General features: G+C 45.8%; 1 protein-coding gene across 7 annotated transcripts in view; it reads left to right on the top strand.

Annotated features, from left to right (window-relative positions):
• The window catches only part of PTPRT (protein tyrosine phosphatase receptor type T), a 1,099,906-nt gene that overhangs the window by 928,446 nt on the left and 153,313 nt on the right, over positions 1-18,147 (top strand). For all 7 annotated transcript variants that reach the window (XM_081556965.1, XM_081556964.1, XM_081556963.1 and 4 more), the window contains one exon: positions 7,716-7,851. In XM_081556965.1, coding sequence (XP_081413091.1) covers positions 7,716-7,851 — 136 coding nt within the window. The remainder of the gene's footprint in view (positions 1-7,715; positions 7,852-18,147) is intronic.

Below are 18,147 nucleotides of genomic sequence, written 5' to 3'. Positions count from 1 at the left end.
ATGGGCATAAGTAAGATGCCAGCTCAGTAAGATGTGGGGATAAATGCCCTTGGATAGTGAAGAGGCGACTGTGTATTTGAAAGACTGGAGCTTTTAGGAATTGTGTCCCCGAGAGCCAGCTTCCTTTCTTTGCCTTCAACAATGATCACCAGCATGGGTTATGCATCCACTGGGGTTTGCTTGGTTTTATCAGTTGCAATTAGATGTTCTTTATCTGCAACTTCTATTTTTTTGCTCCATATCTTTACAGGGGAAATTCTCTGAAGTAAAGCTATAGAATTAGGGCTATAGCAAGTGAGAATACTTGGAGAAAGAATTATTAATCCCTGGTTGCCAAATTACTTTATTGCTGCCATTAAGTCATCTGGGTGGAAGCCTGATACTGGTCTTGCCTAGAGGAGAAAAGATAAGGGCATTCCTCCAGGGACCCTGCCTGCCTTCATCCTAGGGATGACCCTGGGCAGCAGGTTACAAGGAGGCAGCACCCCAGCCCCCACAGTGCACCCACATTTTACAGACACAAGAAACCATGCTACCTCCTGCAACCAGTCCGAAGGTCATGCCATCATGATGCCACATCAGTGAGCAGATTCTCAGAGTTTATCAAGTGTTCTTAACTCCATTATTACATTTGATCCCTAGGAGATCCCTGTGAACTTTGTTGTTCAGTCGCTTAGTCACGTCTTACTCTTTGTGACCCCATGAACCTCAGCACAACAGGCCTCCTTGTCCATCACCATCTCCCGGAGCTTACTCAAACTCATGTCCATTGAGTTGGCAATGCCATCCAACCATCTCACCCTCTGTCGTCCCCTTCTCCTCTCTCCTTCAATCTTTCCCAGCATCAGGTTTTTTTCTAATGAGTCGGCTCTTCACATCACGTAGCCAAAGTATTGGGCCTTCAGCATCAGTCCTTCCAATAAATATTCGGGACTGATTTCCTTTAGGATTGACTGGTTTGATCTCCTTGAAGTCCAAGGGACTCTCAAGAGTCTTCAGCAGCACCGCAGTGCAAAAGCATCAATTCTTTGGTGCTCAGCCTTCTTTACGGTCTGACTGTCACATCCATACTTGACTACTGGAAAAACCATGGCTTTGGCTATCTAAACCTTTGTTGGCAAAGTGATGTCTCTGCTTTTTAATATGCTGTCTTGGTTTGTCATAGCTTTTCTTCCAAGGAGCAAGTGTCTTTTAATTTCATGGCTGCAGTCACCATCTGCAGTGATTGTGGAGCCCCCCAAAATAAAGTCCCTCACTGTTTCCATTGTTTCCCTATCTATTTGCCATGAAGTGATGGGACCAGATGCCATTGTCTTCATTTTTTGAATGTTGAGTTTTAAGCCAGTTTTTTCACTCTCCACTTTCACAGTTTCATCAAAAGGGTATCAAATCATGCTGTGGTTAACAGCTTTAATCAAGGTCACATAACTAGTTCATGATGGAATCCGGGTGCAAGCTCATCTGTTTCTAATTCAAAACCCCTTGCTTTTGACCGAGCTCATCAAACCATAGCATTTCATCATCAGAAGGGGTATAAGAGGTCATGTAGTCCCTTGTGCTTGCTGGGGAGCACTCTAAGTGCCCAGACAGAGCCTTTCATTGTTGGTGACATATTCTCCTGCCATAGTGGCTAACTGGGGGTTTGGAGGGTGGAGCCTAACTGAAGTCTCATGGCCCTAAGGATAACAGGGAGACTTTCACTCACTCAGAGCATGAATGTCACTGTAATCAAGGAATACTGGGTTGAGGTGGAAGGTGGGGTCTATAAGTAGAGAAGAAAGGCCAGCATCCCATGAAAGTGAGGTATTAAGGGCTTGACTAAGCATCTAAGAATATGGCTTAGCTGGTAAAGAATCCACCTGCAATGTGGGAGACCTGGGTTTGATCCTTGGGTTGGGAAGATCCCCTGGAAAAGAGAAAGGCTACCCACTCCAGTATTCTGACCTGGAGAATTCCATGGACTGTATAGTCCATGGGGTCACAAAGAGTCGGACATGACTGAGTGACTTTCACTTAAGCATTTAAGAAGCCTAGGAGGTGAGAACAGGTGAAGACAGAGTGGGCAGGGAAAAGGGAGGAAGGCTGACTCTGAAATGGGACTTGGAATCACAACTGCTTTGTGCCCCTCACTACGCAGTAGCACGGCTTTGAAAAGAGTTGGGCTTTAGCCTCAGCTGGACAGTGCCGCCACAGTAAAATCTTTTCTTATGTTGGCCCCAGTCTACTCTCATCACTTCTCCTGGTTTGCGTTAGCCCTTCTCTTTAAAGGGATCAAATCTATTATATCTTTCACCGTGGCCTTTCAACTTTTTGAAGGCAAGAATTAAGTCCCAATTGAATCTTTACTTCTCTAGGCTGAAAACTCCCAATTCTGACTGCCATTCCTCCACAGTCAGAGATCTTTGGATTTTTATGTGCACAAGAATCACCTAGCGATCTTGTCAAATGCAGGAGTGGACTCAGCAGGTCCAGTGTAGGGACCCAGACTCTGCATGTGTAATACGTTACGATGCAGATGCTTTTGGTCATTGAACCACACTTTGAGTGACAAGCTGCTTGTCCTGTCTTTACCCTGCCACATTAAAATCTTTTCTTAGATTGGCCCCAATCTACTCTTCGGGTTGGGGTCTGCAAATGAACAAGCCTCACCAGAGTGATCTGACCAGGGCAGAGTAGAACAGAGAAGCATTGTCTTTGTTGGGTCTCAGGAATCCCTGGAGAATATAAACTGGGATGGTTGTTTGGTACCCTAGGAGGAGGCTGGGGGGTCGCCATGAAAAGAACATGGTACCTGGGCCTATGTATGGAGCAGATATTGAGGGCGGGGGGCAGACTTCAAGAGACTGTGAGCCCCACCTTGGGTGCCAGGTTTCCATATGCAGGAATCAATAGGTATCACGTTGAAAGCCAGATGTGAACTCTGAGCAGGAGCTAGGAGGGGACTGGATTCTAAGCCACTGTAGCTTAAGTGGAAAGAGTCAAGGGCACGGGGCAGCAGCAGCTGCTCTAAGAGGCCTGTCTGGTCTTTGGGAGTGCTCAGAGTAGGGAGGGCACAGCTGGCGGGGGTATGAGGTTGGGCAACCTTGTGTTGGAAACAAGTTTCCTCTCAGTGCCAGCAGAGTTCACAAGATTCTTTTTTTGTTTGTTTGTTTTCATGTATTTTTATTTTTTATTTTTTTTTTATTTATTTTTTTTTATAAATTTATTTATTTTAGTTGGGGGCCAATCACTTCACAACATTGCAATAGTTTTTCCCATACATTGACATGAATCAGCCATGGGTTTACATGTGTTCCCCCTCCTGGACCCCCCACCCACCTCCCTCCCCATCCCATCCTTCTGGATCATCCCATTGCCCCGGCCCTGAGCCCTTGTCTCATGCATCGAACATGGAATGGTGTTCTGTTTCACATATGATAATATACATGTTTCAATGCTATTCTCCCAGAACAAGATTCTTTTTGATGAGAGCATCACACAGGGGACTGACATAGAGCCTTGAAACTACTCCCATTGGATACATCTACCACCTGGCACCCACTTGCCAGTTCTGATTTACTCGAACTATTCTCGGGTTGGTTCCCAGTAGGGAACAGAGATGACAAGGATGCATCCAAACCCCTCCTCTCTCCAGTCTCAGACTCCCGATCCCCACTTAGTAGACAGAAGTCACCCAGGGCCAGAGACAGAGCTTCATAGGGAGGAAGGACTGATACTATGTTTGACTCTCATGAAAAGAGTGAGCTTAGGGCAAGAGTAATGCAGTTACCATCTTACTGATAGGCTTCCAGTTCCCCCTTGGATTTCTGGCCAGTGAGTCAGATGGGAATCCAGAGCTGGCATTTCCTGAACAGTAACTGCATCAAGGACAGTTCATTGAAATGACAGAGGGTGAGCCTTGCCCAAAGAATCCCAGCTCTGAAACTCACCAAGTATATGGCTTTGGACAAGCCACTTCACTCACTTATGGAGTTTTCTGATCTAAATAAAAGGAAAATAAAACTAGCATCCTCTGTGTCAGATTTTGTAAAGATTAAATGACTTAATATATAAAAAGTGCTTATTAGCACACTTTTTTTTGTCACCCAGTAATGGACTGGTGAAAATGGACTTCCCTGGTGGCTCAGATGGTAAAGGATCTGCCTGCAATGCAGGAGACCCAAGTTTGATCCCTGGGTTAGGGAGAACCCATGGAGAAGGGGAATGGCTACCCAATCCAGAATTCTTGACTGGAGAATTCCATGGACAGAGGGCCCTGGCGGGCTACAGTCCATGGTGTTGCAAAGAGTCAGACAAGACTGAGTGACAAGCACTTTCACTTTCTTTTTTCAATGGATTGATATATTTAGGCTGAATTTTTAAAAATAGTCGTAATTGACCTTCCATTTGATGAAGTGCTCAGTACCTGCCTAAAAAAGCTAGTTGCATTGCTAGGAGGTCCCATCATTAGTCAACCCTGATGTGTTTCCCTATAAGTCCAATTGCAGATTCTCGTCTGTACTTACAACGTGAGCCCTGTGGACATGCTCCTGAGTCTGCCATGGGGGCAAGACTAGCCTATTCTGTCTCTGTCCCCATCTTCTTCCTTGCAGAGGCAGGAACCACAGGTAAATGCTGTCTGGCCTTTGGTCCCAGAGCCAGTTCCTCCACACCTGTGCTGCCTTCGAACACTGTCAACAGGCTTTCCTTGTGATCAGAGGGACACATCTCTGGTGACTCAAGCCAGTGCCCTGAAAAGGATACTGAAGGGGAAGTAGAATTTGCCGTGTCCTGAGGCAATTCCTGTATCTAGAGTTCTAGTTGGACCAGCCAAGTGTGGCTGCTCCTGATAACTTCACTGTGCGGAGTCTGGGATTTCAGTTCTGATGTCTGTGAGCTGAACTCATGGAATTTGTCTAAATCGCTGGGCTATGGCCTTTCAGATGGCCTGTCTGAATGTCTTGCATGGTCTTCTGTGACCCTCAGGTGTGTCACACTGTTGATTCATGGTCACCACTGAAGGTGCTTCTGTTTAGGAGCAGCTTGGAGTTTACTTGGGAAGGGTTTTCTAATACTCATCCAAGATCTTCACTTTCCTTTGGGTAGAGAGCTAGATTCTATCCTAGGAGCAGCATTTGACCTAGTAGATTACTCCTGCCTTCTTGAAACCCCCTCTTCCCCTGCTTTAGGACACTATACTCTCCTGGATTTTTTTCTTACTTGTCTGGCCACTCCTTCTCTGCCTCCTATGCAGGCTTGTCTTCCTTTACCCACTCACTGAATATTACAGGCCCTCAAGTCTCTATCTGGACCATCTTCTCCATCCACTCTTCATTCTTTCCCCGTCTGACTTCCTCAGCCCCCATGATTCAGATATCATCTGTGTGCATATGATGCACACATTCTTACCTCCAGCATAGACCTCCTTTAAGAGCTTCAGACCTGCATTTTAACTTCCTCCTCTTGTAGAGTATCTTCCAAGCTCAAATTACCTTAAACATATATTTTCCTTCTAATTTCCTTTTTTCATTGGCATACAGTTGCTTTACAATATCATGTTAGTTTTTGCTGTACAATGAAGTAAACCAGCTATATGTATGTATACATCCCCTCTCTCTTGAATCTTCTTCTTACCACCCCGCCCCCCCCCCTTCCTAAGAGGTCGGCCAACTCTGCCAGGAGTTCTCTGGTAGAGTTGATAGACAGAGCCTGCTCAGGCCATCCTGCAATGTGATGAGTTGGGTTTTTGTCTTTAGCTGGTGAGGAGAACTGAGTAAAATCCCTTACTTGTAAGTCCTGCCAGGAGAAGGCGCTCTGACCCCATTGATATCTTAGTTGGGCACACAGAACATGGGTGCTCAGTAGCCAAGTAATGAATGACTGAATGAATAAATGAGGCAAACAGCTGTGGTCCACTTGCCTTAATGTCATTCACCCATCATCTGTAAAGCAACAGTGATGAGAAGGAAGGCCTGTGTAGACAATGACTTTAGAGAGATGACTAGGACTCTCTCTGCTCTTAGTCTTGGAGACAAAGTTAACGCAGCTTTTCTAAGTTACAGGAGAGTCTGGGGAAAGTGCTGTAGTAAAGGAACCGCATGACTACAGGAGGAGGGGGATGTGCTGATGGGCTGTTGTGAAACATCTGTGAGTTTGGAGAATCAGAATCATAGCTTGTGGGCATTAGTATCCCTTCAACTCAGCCGAGTTCTGTGAACACAGGGCTGAAAAAAAGGAGAAACTCAATTTGGTTTCATGAGAACAAATGTGTGTGGGTAGAGCTATCATCCCCTCAGCTAAACATTAAACCACCACAGACATTAAGGGAACACCTATTACAAGCCAGACCCTGCACTGACATGAGGAAACAAAGATAAAGAAGGCATCATCTTGCCCCTGAGGGGCTTGCAGACCACTGAAGGAGACAGATGGGGAAACAAATAACTAATAATATCAGCACACTGAGATGCACCAAGTGTTACAGAGTGTTAGCAGAATTTGGAGAGGAACTCTCCTGGGGCAACCAGGGAAGGCAGTGTCACTGATAAAGGATGAGCTGGTGCTGATGTTGGTAGAAAAGTAGGGATGGGTCAGGGAAAGGATGCTTTGGACTTCAGCTGCCTTACACAGACTTGGCATCCTTGGGAGGAATTCACGGTGTTGTTAATCCTGGACCACACACCAGAAGGTTCACACAGGTGTCTGGAATGAGAAGTTGCCTCTGTCCCCAGGTCATTGCATGAAGAGGCCAGGCTTAGGCATTCTCTGGCTCCTGACTGTTGGTATGGCCTTAGCAAGTGGTTGTCTGGGAGGAGTAGGATTGGGGGACTAGGGGACTTGAAAGTTGAACTCAAGGCTTCTGACTTCTGAAACCTAGACTTAGAGTCAAAAAACCAATGGAATCCTGGCTCTGAGCTTTATCAGCCACGTGACTTTTAGCTATTTCCTTTGTTTTCTCATCTATAAAATGGGACAATCCATAGATACTTCAGAGAACATTTGCAAGGGTTGTCCAAGCTGGATCCATGAAACAGCTCAGCACGGGGCTGAGGATGTACTAAGTGCCCAGTTCCCAGTTTTCCTTGACATGGAATTGAGTCAGTGAGTTAGTACGAGCAGAGCTAGTAACATCAACATTAAATTTCAAAAATGGAGTTGGCAGATTTAAGTGTTTTCTGAATACAAAGCAGTTCTCTTTAATGCACTAAATTTCTACCCCAACATTTGTTTCATATAAGGCACAAAATGAAAGCATTATATTTTTATCTTTAAAAATCTAGTGATTTCAGTTGTGCTACCCTTACATAAGGCTGTTGTTTTCACCATTTACCTGAAAGAATTAAGCAGGGTTTGGAATAATTCCATGAACCTAAGGATCAAACTGTAGTCCCATGGTTTGATCCTAGGGACAGAATGGTATGAGGGATAAAAATCATCTGCTTGATCTCATGAGAGGAGGAGAAGGGTGCCTCCAGCACAGTAGTTGTATAACCTCGGGAAGCTCACTCAGTTTCTCTGCACCTCAATTTCTTCATATGCCAAAAAAAAAAAAAAAAATAAGGCTATGATAATAACCCCAACTTCATGAGGAATTAATGCTCAGAAGTGTATAGTGCCCTCAGCACAGTGCCTGGCACATAGTTAGCACTCAGTAAATGGAAGCTGGTCACTATGATTATGTCTAATCACATATGTGAGCCTTTTCAATATCTTTCCTCTTCACCTTTGCCTCCAAGGTGCGTCCACTCAGAACTCCAACACAGTGGAGCCGGAGAAGCAGGTGGACAACACCGTGAAGATGGCCGGCGTGATCGCTGGCCTCCTCATGTTCACCATCATCCTCCTGGGCGTGATGCTCACCATCAAGAGGAGGTGAGTGTGGGTTGCTGCCCTGGAGACTCTGCCAACCCCAGGTGGCCCCAGCACCACCATATGGCTAAGTCCTTTCTCTGCTGATCACTTCCGAGCAGAGACCTCCTGGTATCACTGTTGAGGTCCTGAAATTTGGGGCCAGGTGTGATTCATTGTGTTGGTGTCCGAAGGGTGTGTGCTGCCTGCTTGGCGAGCAGCCGCAAGATGGCCAGTGTCTTGCGGGGCAGGTGTTCCTTGGTGTGCAATGCTTCTCAGAGATAGCTACTCTGTTGTGATTGATCACATCATCAGGATTACAGGTGAGCCGCAGGAACACAGATGAGCCTACAAAGACAGATGCAGGAAAGCAGTGCTTCATTCCTTTCACCTTCATCCATCCCCGATTTGTCTTTGGTCAAGGAACAGTGTCCCTCTGCATCAAAGGGTAGAGCCTCCGATGGTGTGACCGCCCTCAGGGAAGTCTCCTTCCTACTCCATGTCCCATAAAACCTTCCCTGCTGGATTGTTGGTGCTTGTCACCTCTCAGCAGGATATCCTCCTGGCGCCTCTGGTCAAGGCACAGTTATCTCGTATTGCACTGGTTGCTCATGAAAGCCAGGATCCAGATTGCTTCCTGATCCCCCAAATTCATTACACCGAAGTGTTGTGTTTATCAGGCATTCACAGGGCTTGAGGACCACCCAGGGGATTGCAGAGAGGAAAGGGAAATATGCATCAGGGAAGGTGGGTGAGTATCAGCTCTCACTGTCCCTGGGGTGCAGGGCTGGTTCTTCTAAATAGGGGGTCCTCCCACCTCCACACGTTAGCCACTGTGTCCCCATGCCTGCTGCCCATCTCAGTTTCAATGCCAGGATTCCAATCTTGGTCTCCACCCTCCCACTCCCCAATCTGCCAAAGCAAACAAAACACTTATCTACATTATAATGACATGTGCTGCAACCTGCCCTGCCCCCAGTTTAAAGAGTTATATTTATATTCTTCAACAAACTATTTAACTCCTCAGCCTGAAGCTCTGGGTTTGGTTACTCAGAGTTCAAGACAAGCCCAGTAATGAGGACTGGGGACATGCTGCCATCCCTGGGACAAACCCAGCTCATGAAACTTGTTCCCCCCAGAACAAAGGGACAGAACGCCCCAAAGACAAATTCCAGCTTCTACTCTAAGGAGTCCCATAAACAAAAATGCACAAAGTAAGAAAATAAAGACTGTGTCTTTATTTCCAGCCATTGATTTCCACTCTGCTAGTAATCAGCCTTCTTTTAACCATTCTGGCCCCAAAATGTCTCTGTATGTCACATGGTTCCATTCTGAGTCAGCCAGCACCTGCTTTACTCAGGACATCTTATTGGTAGGACATGTTCTTTCTTTTCTTCTAAATATTTGTTTATTTAGCTGGCTGCCCTGTAGCTCAGATGGTAAAGAATCTGCCAGCAATGCAGGAGACTGGGTTCAATCCTCAAGTTGGAAAGATCCCCTGGAGAAGGGAATGGCAACCCACTCCAGTATTCTTGCCTGGAGAATTCCATGGACAGAGGAGCCTGGCAGACTCCAGTCCATGGGGTCGCACAGAGTTCAGACACGATTGAGTGACTAACACTATGACTACTACCCATTCTTAGAAGGATATTTTAGTTACAGATAGTGGGATCATCCGTTCCTTGACCAGGAATCAAACCCAGGCCCCCAGCAATGGGAGCACAGAGTCTCAGCCACTGGACCACCAGGGAAGTCCCAGGATCTGTTCTTTCTTGACATGTCTGTTCTGTAGGATCATTCCTTTCCTCAGGCTCCCAGCAGAATGACAGAAGAATTAAGATTCTCATCCAGCTACCGATTCTCTGGTTGGGAGAGGCAAGGGAGAAGGAAGGTCCATGCTAATACTGGGGGTCAGGAGCCCCCAGAGTCGTCATCATCATCTGTGAAGCCAGGCTATGTGTTATGTCTCAGTGACAAGCCAGCTGCTATTGGATGAGGTCAAACATGAGGTTTGATTTCTCTGGGAGGCAGTGAGCACTTAGCACGTATAAGATCCTTGATGCATTCTTAGAGTCTCAGATGCTTTAAAGACAGAGGTGAGTTTGAGAGAGTCTCTTTGAAAAAAGTAACTCATTTAATAGAATTGCATTCCTCTTTGATAGACCCTGGAGGTTCTTATTCTTTGCCACTGATTTGTAAGTCAGATATACTCTTCCAATTTTGCTCTTTCTAAAGCCTGGCTTAACCCACGTCACCATCCGCTGTGAGCTTGTGAAGAAATTTCACTTCCCTCTCAACAGCTATTTCTGAAATGTGTGACTTTCTGGGAGGGAGGGAGGGGCTTTCTGGTTTCAGGATGAGAGCAGGAATAAAGTGAGCCCTTTGTGTGGTTTTATCCTTTTCTGAGTATCTTCATCAGCTCTCAGTTCTATCAAAACCATCCATCAGTCCCAATCAACAGGCATCACCTGATCACCATTTCTTCACAAGAGGCAAATCTCAGATGTTGTGGCAGTGAGCCAGGGGGTGGGTGGGGGTGCCGATCAGCGTTTGCATATATAGCATCTTTTGGAGAAAATAAGACATTTTTCTGGCCTAGTTGATGGTCGTATTTTACAAATGGGTATAGGGAATGGAAAAGGGAGGTGTGGAGAGGGGAAAGGGAGAAAAAGAGAAACATAAGCCTGCTATGTTTAACTCTTTCCACTAACCCCTTGCTCCCAAGGACAGTGAAGAGCTTGAGGGGCTCCTTTCCCTCTTCTGACCCCAACCCCATATATAAATACAGGGAAAACGTCATTGGTCAGTTGAGTTTGTCCCTAACTTCCTTACTGCTCACCAGAATGCTGTCCATGTATATCGCGTGCTCAGTTGCCAAAGTCATGTCTGACTCTATGCAGCCCACCAGGCTCCTCTGTCCATGGGATTCTCTAGGAAAGAATACTGGAGTGGGTTGTCATTTCCTCTTCCAGGGGATCTTCCCAATCTAGGGATCGAACCCATGTCTCCTGTGTCTCCTGCATTGGCAGGCAGATTCTTTACCACTGTACCACCTGGGAATGCTGTCCACAGCCACCTAAAGGGAATAGATAATTAAAGGAAAAGAAACCCCAAAATAGTAGGTAAACCATCGCAAATCAGAGTCCTAGGGTCAGCATCTCTTCAGTGTCCCTTCATGACTTTGAGTTAGTTTCTGCTTCCAGGAGTTCTCAGAAGTTGAATGCCTGCCACACTTCCTGCACTGGCTTGAGCTGGGTCTTCACTGTAACCTCCATGGACATGGGCATGGTGGCTCCATTTCCTCCGATCCCAGTGGGTTCAGCTGACTCCAAAGTCTTCCCCAGAGCTGCAGCCAAGTGTTTCCAGTCCATTTAAGTTGCCCCTAGTTTCCCCCTACAGGCCCTGGGGCTTCCCTGTCACTGTCCACAGAGAGTCTTTCACTTATATTAGGTGTTTTGTGTGTGTGTGTGTGTGTGTGATACTGAACTAGAAAGCTGGCCTGGAAAGGGCTAAAGATGCAGATGACCAAGGAAAGGGCTTAGTGAAGTCAATTTACATTTAGAAGACGGGGGAAAGAGAAGGGAAGAGAGAGAGAGAGATCAACATACCCTGAGGAATGTTTTGTTGTTGTTTGGTTTTTTGTAATGGCTGGAGGGCATATGGAAAGATGCAGGGTTGCAGAAGGGGATATGAGATGTAGGTGATCCATTCAAACAGAATTCCCTTCGAGTTTGAAAAAGATGCAAATTCAACTTTGAACTTCTTTTGATAGTGCCTTTGGCTGTTTGAACTGGGCTTCTTTGAATACAGGATGATACAGAATCAGGGCTGTATGTGTTTGGAGGGTTGCATGAGCATTATAAGATGGAACTTGGAGCCCCTTCTGACAGTTAACAACCCGCGTGGTTCTAGCCAAGCTCATTGCAAAACATCCATTCTTAGGTTGTCACTGTATAACGTCTCCATCTTTTTCTCCTGGCTTGCTGGTCACATCTAGACCTCAGAAACAGTCTAGAATGGATTCGTGCATGCCATCATGTAGTAAAAACACTTCCTTTTCATGAGTGCCCTGTTGAGTCCTGAAATGAAGAAAAACTGTCATCTCTGCAGTCCTGGTCATCTTCCCTGACCTCCTCCCTTTGAATTACTGGACATCCTCTCTCAAAGGAAGGGGCAGCCAAGGAATTGCTAGGCCACCTCTCTCGTCTCTTGGCTTAATGTTACAGAGTTCTGGGTGCCTTCAGTGCAAACTGAGGTGGAAAGCTCCAGCCTCACTGCCTTAACCCAGGGGTCCCCAACCTCTGGACTATGGACCTGTCAGATCAGCGGCGGCATCAGTTTAGAAATAAAGTGTCCAATATATGTAATCCACTTGAATCATCCCCAAACCATCCCCCTACCTTCCCAGAGCATGGAAAAATTTCTTCCACAACGCTGGATCCTGGTGCCAAAAAGGTTAGGGACCACCACCATACACGTTAATAAGTGTATCTTGATGGATGAAGGTGTTTATTAGCCACTCACATATGGAAAGTTTGACATTGAAATGTTTGTCTGTAGGATGTGGACATATTGCATATGCCTACAAGCTTCCTATCATCCGATTTATTCCCTGGGACACACTTCCTGAAGTTTGAGCGTGGTCCTCCAAGGCTTAAGGCATAGTGATACACTTCTGGATGGGGAAACGTGGAGCCAGGTTAAGCAGGATAACTCAAGACTTGTGTGTATTCTACCTGAACCTCTCCATCCCTTCTTACTTTTCAGATGGAAACTAGGCAACTTTTAGGCAAATAGTTACAAAATCCTTTACCACACACAGTTCCATCCACCCCCATCTCCTCATCTCCTCTCCCTGCCCACCTCTTCCTGGTCCAGCCTAAACTTAATGCCAGTCATACTTTGTCTGTCCAGACAGTACCTTTCCCACGAGTGCATTTGGATTATCTTGAGTTTGAGATATGAGAGTCTGCTTTGAGATAAACGTGCACGTCTCGCTGTACATTGTTTCTCCGTGATCTGTGTCTGCCCTCCAGTATTCTTGCTTGGAAAATTCTATAGACAGAGGAGCCTGGCAGACTACAGTCCATGGAGTCGAAAAGAGTCAGACATGACTGAGTGCCTAACGCTTTCGCCTCCCAGTAGCTCCCAGTCTAAGGAGTATAGACATCTTGTTAGCTGTGTACTGGGATACAGAAAAACTGGGTCTGAATCTCTACAGCCCCATGTATCTGCTGCTTACCTTGGAGAAGCAATGTAACAAAGCTCAACCTTTGCTTTCCCATCTGTGAAATGTAGCCAATCTCATGTAGCTGCTCTGAGGATCAAATGAGCTAATGGTTGGGACAGACTTTACTTCCTATACCTGCTAACAGGACTATAATGCATGATATCAACAGGGATATTCATCTCACACATGACCATCAAGTGTATCAAGTCAGCTTCAACCCCATCACCAATAATGCCGAAGGCAGTACTGCCATCAACACACACTCTGACCTAACTAGTTTGTTTACCATTTGAACTGCTGCCATACTCTGATTTTAATTCAACAAATAATCATAGAAGATATGACTCTGTTTTTTAAAAAAATGAAATGGAGGTTCAAAAAGGTTTTTATGAGTTAGCCAAGGTCTTAGGCAAAGTTGAAATACAAACCCAGGCTCTGTGACTAAGCCCCTTGCTGTCCTAGTAGTCCATGGAGACTGGTAAAAAAGTGAATCCTGGAATGGGACAAAGGTGACCCAGATTCATATCATTTTCTCCTGTTTTCTCCTTTGGTGCATGCTATTTCCTTGAATCAAATGTCCAGATGTTTCTCTTCACCTGCAAGGCTCCTGTTACTCTCTCTCAGCCCCAGGTTCTTCCAAGTAGAATTGCTTCAACTGTTACCTTTTCCAAGCAGTCTTCCCGCAAGCCCCCATCCCAGGAAGATCCAGTGGTTCTCTCTGCTGCGTGCAGCCACAGTGTCACATGCATAGACCTCCAGTTGTGCATTTATCACACAACACGCTGGTTGTAGTTTTGTAGACTGAACTGGCCTGGGACAGCAGGCCTTCTGCTTTGGCTCTCTCTCTGACCAGAGCTCCACTGCCCTGTGTCATCTGCTCCTGGTCATTTACTCTCAACGTGTTTATGGTCAAAGCTAAAATCATCAGCTCCCCACCAACCTGTTCCCAATTGTGTGTCCCCATCTTAGTGACAGGTACACCCTGTCCATCAGCCAGACCGATGGGATTCCATCACCCCAGTACTTCTGACCCTGCATATTTACAGTCTCTTGGTTACGTCATCTCCTCTCCCCCTCCCCACTGCCTCCTCCCTGGTGGAAGCCCCTATAGCTTTGCTGTAGGAGTCTCCTCCCTGTCTCCTCCTCTCTCTCTGACTCTGGCCCCATACCTCCAACCCATCCTCCACTCTGTAGCCTAGGTCATGTTTCAGAAATGAAACTTGCACTCTCAAACCTGCATTCTAAAATCCTTCATTGGCTTGTCCTCCCCAATATCAATGGTTCATGGGGAGCAAATGAGGGAAGATGCACAAGCTTATTAGGTCATCCAGAGAGCTGTGAAGCTACTCTGTCCCCTTGCTCACAGTGATTCTGGCAGATTTCCTGAAGTCTCACCCCACTCCTGTACCTTGGCTTGTGAAGTTTCCACTTCTTTCAATGCCTTTGTGTTCCTCAGTTCCATCTGACCAGACCCTACCCATGTTTAAGGTCTAATGTAAAAGACACCTTCTCCAGTAAACCCTTTTGACCTTCAGTCTAGACACAGTCTCTTCACCATCTGGGGTTCGCTCTATGAGGATCCCTGTTGTGTTCTGCCTTATACTTTTCATTTGTATTCACATCTTTTCTTCTTCAGTGTACCATCAGCTGCCTGTTTTTATTCATCCTTGTCACAAATGTGCCTTGCAGATACTGGGGATTCCCTAAAAACGTGTTGAATCCCAGTGAAATGAGAACAGATGGAGTCCACGATTGCACTCCATCTCTTGGGCAAGAAAGCTTCACTCAGATTACAGACCCAAATATCAACACTGAGCATCAAGGGTAAACCCAGCCCTGGGGTGGGAGGTGTTAAGACTGGAAGGCAGCATGTGAAATATGTACCGTGATCTGAGATTCAGGGAACACCTATCTATCCAGGAAAGTAAAAAAGACAGTGAGGCAAAAGGAAAAGATAACTACTGGGTTAGCCAAAGAGGCAGGGTCACTGACTAAAGTGAAGCATGTAGAGTTTAAGGAAATTGCCCCAAATCACATAACTAATAAGCAGCAGAGCTGGGTCTGAAACTTGGCCAATCTGATAACAGAGTCTGCCCTCCTAACACCACCTAACCTGGGGAGAAAAAAAAAAAGCAAAATGGCCGTCTGGGGAGGCCTTACAGATAGCTGGAAAAAGAAGAGAAGCGAAAAGCAAAGGAGAAAAGGAAAGATATTCCCATCTGAATGCAGAGTTCCAGAGAATAGCAAGGAGAGATAAGAAAGCCTTCCTCAGCAATCAATGCAAAGAAATAGAGGAAAACAACAAAATGGGAAAGACTAGAGATCTCTTCAAGAAAATTAGAGATACCAAGGGAACATTACATGCAAAGATGGGCTCGATAAAGGACAGAAATGGTATGGACCTAACAGAAGCAGAAGATATTAAGAAGAGGTGGCAAGAATACACAGAAGAACTGTACAAAAAAGATCTTCACGACCCAGATAATCACGAGGGTGTGATCACTCACCTAGAGCCAGACATCCTGGAATGTGAAGTCAAGTAGGCCTTAGAAAGCATCACTATGAACAAAGCTAGTGGAGGTGATGGAATTCCAGTTGAGCTATTTCAAATCCTCAAACATGATGCTGTGAAAGTGCTGCACTCAATATGCCAACAAATCTGGAAAACTCAGCAGTGGCCACAGGACTGGAAAAGGTCAGTTTTCATTCCAGTCACAAAGAAAGGCAATGCCAAAGAGTGCTCAAACTACCGCACAATTGCACTCATCTCACACAATAGTAAAGTAATGCTCAAAATTCTCCAAGCCAGGCTTCAGCAATACGTGAACCGTGAACTTCCAGATGTTCAAGCTGGTTTTAGCAAAGGCAGAGGAACCAGAGATCAAATTGCCAACATCCACTGGATCATCGAAAAAGCAAGAGAGTTCCAGAAAAACATCTATTTCTGCTTTATTGACTATGCCAAAGCCTTTGTGTGGATCACAATAAACTGTGGACAATTCTGAAAGAGATGGGAATACCAGACCATCTGACCTGTCTCTTGAGAAACCTGTATGCAGGTCAGGAAGCAACAGTTAGAACTGGACATGGAACAACAGACTGGTTCCAAATAGGAAAAGGAGTCCGTCAAGGCTGTATATTGTCACCCTGCTTATTTAACTTATATGCAGAGTACATCATGAGAAATGCTGAGCTGAAAGAAACACAAGCTGGAATCAAGATTGCTGGGAGAAATATCAATCACCTCAGATATGCAGATGACACCACCCTTATGGCAGAAAGTTAAGAAGAGCTAAAGAGCCTCTTGATGAAAGTGAAAGAGGAGAGTGAAAAAGTTGGCTTAAAGCTCAACGTTCAGAAAACTAAGATCATGGCATCTGGTCCCATCACTTCATGGGAAATAGATGGGGAAACAGTGGAAACAGTGTCAGACTTTATTTTTTGGGGCTCCAAAATCACTGCTGATGGTGATTGCAGCCATGAAATTAAAAGACGCTTACTCCTTGGAAGGAAGGTTATGACCAACCTAGACAGGATATTTGAAAGCAGAGACATTACTTTGCCAACAAAGGTCCGTCTAGTCAAGGCTATGGTTTTTCCAGCGGTCATGTATGGATGTGAGAGTTGGACGGTGAAGAAAGCTGAGCGCCGCAGAATTGATGCTTTTGAGCTGTGGTGTTGGAGAAGACTCTTGAGAGTCCCTTGGACTGCAAGGAGATCCAGCCAGTTCATCCTAAAGGAGATCAGTCCTGGGTGTTCATTGGAAGGACTGATGTTGAAGCTGAAACTCCAATACTTTGGCCACCTCATGCGAAGAGTTGACTCATTGGAAAAGACCCTGATGCTGGGAAGGATTGGGGGCAGGAGGAGAAGGGGACGACAGAGGATGAGATGGTTGGATGGCATCACTGACTCGATGGACATGGGTTTGGGTAAACTCTGGGAGTTGGTGATGGACAGGGAGGCCTGGCGTGCTGTGATTCATGAGGTCGCAAAGAGTCGGACACGACTGAGCGACTGAACTGAACCTGGGTAAAATGTAAAACAGAATTTGCTGGTACAATGAGTTTCATGACATAATTTTGAATGATTTGTCGAGGTGGTAAGCAGTTCAGTTCAGTTCAGTCACTCAGTCATGTCCGACTCTTTGCGACCCCATGAATCGCAGCACGCCAGGCCTCCCTGTCCATCACCAACTCCCGGAGTTTACCCAAACCCATGTCCATCGAGTCAGTGATGCCATCCAACCATCTCATCCTCTGTCATCCCCTTCTCCTCCTGCCCCCAATCCTTCCCAGCATCAGGGTCTTTTCCAATGCAGCCCCAAATAAACTTATTATTTTGTTTTGTCTACCCTATTCTAAACTGCTCCTTACTCCACACCCTGGGAAGTTAGTCCTTCTGTTTGCACTCGCTTGGGTAGCCACTCAAGTTAGAACCTTGGAAAGTGTAAGTGTCAGTCGCTCCGTCATGTCCAACTCTTTGCGGACTCCATGGACTATAGCCTTCTAGGCTCCTCTGTCCATCAGATTCTCCAGGCAAGAATACTGGAGTGGGTTGCCTTCTTCAGGGGATCTTCCCAACCCAGGGATCGAACCCAGGTCTCCTGCCTTACAGGCAGATTCTTTATCATCTGAGCCACCAACCTTAGAAGTCTTAAAATGCTCACATTTAATCACCTATTGCTTTTGAGTTTTAACCACCTTTCACATTCACCACTTCTCATTCCTAAGGGCAATTTCAAGATCTGCCCATAACATCTCTTGCTTTGACTTAGAGCAGCTTTCACGACCCCAGTCCCTCTCTCCTCCAACTGTTTTCTCACACTCCTGCCAGAATCATCCATCTAGAAAAATATTTGGCCACTTGGTCCTTTGGGTTCCTGTGCCCTGTGGTATTGAGGGTAAGCAACTTAAGTTCTTTGGGAACTAGGCTCTGCCGACATCTTTTTTCTCCCCCCAAAGTTTAAACTTTTTATTTTGTATTTGAGTATAGCCGATTTACAAAGTTGTGATAGTTTCAGGCAAACAGCAAAGGGTCTCAGTCATACATATACAGCCCATCTCCCCCAACCCCCCCCCCCAATCTAG

Source organism: Giraffa tippelskirchi, chromosome 13, assembly GCF_054371585.1.
Source record: "Giraffa tippelskirchi isolate mGirTip1 chromosome 13, T2T-mGirTip1v1.2.pri, whole genome shotgun sequence".
Lineage (NCBI taxonomy): Eukaryota > Metazoa > Chordata > Mammalia > Artiodactyla > Giraffidae > Giraffa > Giraffa tippelskirchi.
Note: the sequence above shows the minus strand (reverse complement) of the source record. Positions and strands in the feature narration are given on the sequence as shown.